This window comes from Gossypium raimondii, chromosome 6 (assembly GCF_025698545.1).
Source record: "Gossypium raimondii isolate GPD5lz chromosome 6, ASM2569854v1, whole genome shotgun sequence".
Taxonomy (NCBI): Eukaryota; Viridiplantae; Streptophyta; class Magnoliopsida; order Malvales; family Malvaceae; genus Gossypium; species Gossypium raimondii.
Window position 1 is genome coordinate 5108622 of NC_068570.1, and position 4488 is coordinate 5113109.

The 4488-nt window shown below is 32.8% G+C and overlaps 1 protein-coding gene across 2 annotated transcripts; it reads left to right on the forward strand.

The window, feature by feature from the left end:
- The first annotated feature begins 955 nt into the window (after window positions 1–955).
- On the forward strand, window positions 956–3087 carry LOC105774224 (small ribosomal subunit protein S13, mitochondrial). 2 transcript variants are annotated; one of them, XM_012596626.2, is made up of 4 exons: window positions 956–1137; window positions 1708–1935; window positions 2014–2184; window positions 2624–3087. In XM_012596626.2, the coding sequence occupies exons 1-3, from the start codon at window positions 1069–1071 to the stop codon at window positions 2182–2184; spliced, it is 468 nt and encodes a 155-aa protein (XP_012452080.1). In that variant the 5' UTR covers window positions 956–1068; the 3' UTR covers window positions 2624–3087. The 2 variants fall into 2 exon arrangements, with proteins under 2 accessions (XP_012452080.1, XP_052488112.1); XM_052632152.1 differs by having other exon boundaries at window positions 2800–3087.
- Window positions 3088–4488: the final 1401 nt, after the last annotated feature.

The following is a 4488-nucleotide window of genomic DNA, read 5'->3' on the forward strand; positions in this document are numbered from 1 at the left end:
GAGGCCATGTTGTAGAATCACGTCCTCCAACGTGATTGTGCATTCTCCACATGGAAAATGGAATACGTGCGTCTCAAACCTCCAACACCATAACCAATGCATGAACCCTTTTCCAATACCGAGCACAAGTCACATTGTAAAACTCGAACTCATTGAGATATGACTCCATAATTGTATGAGGGTACTCGATACCCAAATTTCGATGTTGGATGTTGTGCCTGTAATGGTACTTGTAAATAAACAAATATATTGGTTATTTCCAGTTTTTTGAAAATAATAAAGAAAAACTTGGTGAATCAAATTTTGACATGCGAAGAAGTCTTCAATTACGAGATTTTACTGATTCATGTTGACGTGTAGAAATATATGTATCCTTAGATCTCAACAAGTTTCCACCAGTGGCCATCTTTAGAGTTTCTGTAATTTAACTCCAAGTAATAAAACAACATAATTGGGAATATCATATATATACCCTAACAAATAAACTAAATTATAATAATATTCCAATATACTAACAACATTAACAGAAAAATAAACTATATATTTTACAAACACTTAAAATAATATATAAGAATATAAAATTGATAAACTTAAATTTTATAACCAAATTTATACTTAAAATACAAATATTTAATAAAAAAACTTACTACAAACTTAAAACAAAGGAAAAATACAACAATATAATAAAATTTAAATAAATAATAATAAATCATAAAATAAACTATTTGGTCGTTCTTTTCAACTCATATATATATATATATAAGTGAATAAAGTTCATACCATTCCATTGTAATTAGCATGGCAAAGACATGTTAAACTTAGCCGTCATAGCCCACTAGGGGGACTAATCTCGGGCTTACCCAAAAGGTTTGGGCTATAGGGCAAGACTACAAACAGATCAATGGTTTAAGTTTACATCGGGGCTCCCAAGACTCAACAGCCCAAGTGGATCTTTGCTCTTTGAACTCCGAAAGTCCTGAATGATAAACAAAACCCTTGCAAAAATCCCTCTTACCAAAGTTGCAGGCTCTGATTCTCGTCAAATCTATACTCTTTCAGCGTTTAAGAATGTTGGGGTTACGGTGTTCTGTCGGAACACTATCTGGTGTCGGTCATCGCCTCCTTCAAACCACGACGGTCAGTGCCTCTCCTTAATTTCTCGATATCATAATATTTACAATCTTAAGAATTTTTTTGATCCATTGACCTCTTGCCAAGGTTTAGGATTATATCATTTTTAGAACTAATGATTTCCTAATTAGTGTTGATCAGCTTTGGGTTTCTGGGTTCATGGATCTGTCTGTTTCTATTAGTCTTTTTCCATGTACACTTTTTAATCAAGGAAAATTAGAAGTGGGTTTTGATCTTTTTTTGTCCTTGTTCCATTAACATGTTGAAATCTAGGAAGTAAATGTTTTTTAAAACAATATGTAAATTAGATTTTGGTATTAACCAGTCAAGACTTTTATATCAGTTTAATGGTGTTATTGTTAAATTGGGTTTCTTTTTTCTTTCCCATTGAACTGCAACAAACCTGATAGGATCTTATACTTATGTTGTGCATTTGTGTAGGCCAAGTATATAGTGCATCTGGGATAAACTCGGTTTGATAGTTAAAATCCGGGTTTCATTTGTTTTCAGAAAAAAAAAACTTATATGTTTTATGGTACCTGCTGGGAACTTTTGTTCTCTCATTGTTTTATGCAGTTTCATGGAATAAGAGTACAAGGCATTCGTGTGGGAAGTGCTGAAATTCCAGACCACAAGCGCATTGCAGTGTCTCTACAGAGCATCTATGGAATTGGTCGTAGCAGAGCTCGCCAGATCTTAAGCGAGCTCAATATAGATAACAAACTCACTAGGGAATTGACCGGAAGAGAACTCATGGCTCTTCGCGAGCATGTCTCTTCCACATACGTCATTGGAGAAGATTTGGTATGAACTTTTTTCCCTTCTCTACTTGCTTGATAAAACTTGCTTTCTCAAATGTTATACATTTCTTTGGTAATTTAGAGGCGATGCATCAATGCGGACATAACCAGATTGAAAGGTCTTCAATGCTACAAAGGGATCCGGCACGAGGATAAATTGCCTTGCCGAGGACAGCGCACAAAAACCAATTCCCGGACTGCAAAGAAGGGAATAACTGCTGTTTCAGAAAGACACAGAGCTTCTTATGCTTAGGTCTAATTTCTTGCCCTAAGTTGCAACTTATTTTAAAAATTTTCAATTAGACCTGCTATTGATTCTCAATAACTTTTCCCCCTTGAATTGAATCCAATTATGCATATTGTTTAACCTAACTGGTTCAAGTTTCTTATGTTGGGTGGAATAATTGAAGACCCTTTAGCTATTATTTATGGAATCCTTTTAGAACATGGATTTGATGTCGTACCATCTGCCATTTCTTCATGTCTTACCATTATGTGTTCATCGATCATTAATTTCTAGCACTGCCAAGATGCTTCCTGTTTACTTTTACATGAACATTATAAAAATTGGTCTAAAACTACCGAGGATAGTGTTACTTTATTTTCAGGTTGTCAACACAATAGAAGTTGTAGGTGTCATGTAGGCAGCTCTTTTTATGCCGTTCGATAGTATTCTAATGATTTTCTATTAGGTTCGGCATGCATGCGCTACTGTATAACCCGCATTGAGCACCTAGAGTCTGAAACTCCCCCCGATTTTAATTCCAAAGACCCATTTATTTATATCGATTGGCCAAGATGAAGTTTGTTGCTATGGAAGCTGCGAATCAAAGATATAAACTGGCCTGTTTGAGCTGATCTTTTGCAGACGCAAACAGTTGAATAATGCCCTTTATCATCAGTTCAATTGCTGGGAAATCTAAAGAGCACAGATTACTTAAAAGGTATATTTGATGAAAGTGAGACAACCCTACTGAGGCGAAGATTGGTTACTCCAATAAAAGATGCATACACGAAGATTTAAGCCTGGTTTCCTTACAAAAATGTTACGGCTTCTCTATGGTATCACGTAGTGAGCTCACTAAAAAACAATTTTTTTTTCCTAATTTTTAATTTTCAACTTTATTATTAATAAATTATTAATTGTTAGAATAAACTAATTTCTCTTTTGGATTATAAATAATCTCCTAAAAAGACCATAACTTGCCTAAACACCATATATAGATAATTTTTTAAAAAGACAATATGGTACAAGTTGTGCCCACATGACAAACCACAACTTATTTCTGCATTAGTTTTATCATTGACAAATTTGAACTTTGTATGTATTCTTATCTTTTAAGCTGGATGTATATACGATATCATGATGCAATACATTTAGAAGACTTCAAGATAGAAAAGTCCAATTCCAAATATGATTCTTGATGAGTTATTATCCTTATCTCGTAAGATAATTAGGCAGCACGTTTTGAAAGAATCCTATTCCAAACACGAGATAAACGTTGGCTTGAAGATAAACTTACATGAAATAGAGATAGTTCTAAAATTATTGGAAGTCCTGAAGATAAAAAGGGCTTGGTAAAGAACTTGGAGGGCATTTGATATGATGGAAAGTTGTCACTTTTCAAGGAATTTAATTAGTTGGAATGTGATTCTATTGTTTGGCAAGAAAATATTAATTTACTTTCATTACAATTTAACATTCTCTTAGAAGTTACTTTCTCACAATTCAGAAAGTGATTCCATTGATAATTGGTGGAAAACTATTTTCCTATACCGATGGAAAGTAAAAAGAAATTGTTAGGACAAAATTAACCTTTCTTTTATTTGTGCTTATGATATTAATTAACTTATTCAACGGAAAAAATAAATAAATGCAATTTTTTTGTTATTTTCTAGTTCCTACAACTTTGATACAGTATTTCAAAATAATTAAAAAATAGATATATGTTATTTTGTTATAAATAAATTTTGTTCGCTAACACACAAAATTTAAAATAAATTTTAGAATTAAGTGCGTGCGTGCGAAAGAAGCTTATTCACAGATGATATCTCATTATTTCATCTATACCATTGACATCACCTACTCCCAAATTTAATTTTTGTTAAACTACAAAGTCACTTTATGTATGGTTTAAATATGTTTTAGTCACTGAACTTTAATTTGTTACATTTTGATCACTAACTTTATCGATTTGTAACGTTTTGATCACTATGCCATTATTCGACGTTAGTGGTGTATGAAAATTTAATGCGACACAAATTGTGCCACTAAATACTGACGTGTTATCCACGTCATTACATTTTAATAATTTAAGAAAAAAAGAATTTAACCTTTTTCTTAATCTTTTTCTACTTCATTTCCTTTTTGTCCCTTATTTCCCCCAATTTTTTTCCCTTATTTTTTCCATTCCTCTCATTGTTCTCCCTTCTCTCCCAACTCACCCTCTCTGAAGCACACTTCCTCTCTCAAGCTTCATCCGCACTTTTTAATGGACATGATTCAAATAGTTGGTTAAATATAAATTTAAAAAATAGTCTATTTTTTCTTGGAGCT

What these genes read in the sequence shown, in the direction of transcription:
- LOC105774224 (XM_012596626.2), top strand. Translation starts at nt 1,069, where the DNA reads ATGTTGGGGTTACGGTGTTCTGTCGGAACACTATCTGGTGTCGGTCAT. An exon ending in GCCTCCTTCAAACCACGACG is followed by an intron (nt 1,138 to 1,707) that starts GTCAGTGCCTCT and finishes TGTTTTATGCAG; the next exon opens with TTTCATGGAATAAGAGTACA. An exon ending in ACGTCATTGGAGAAGATTTG is followed by an intron (nt 1,936 to 2,013) that starts GTATGAACTTTT and finishes TTGGTAATTTAG; the next exon opens with AGGCGATGCATCAATGCGGA.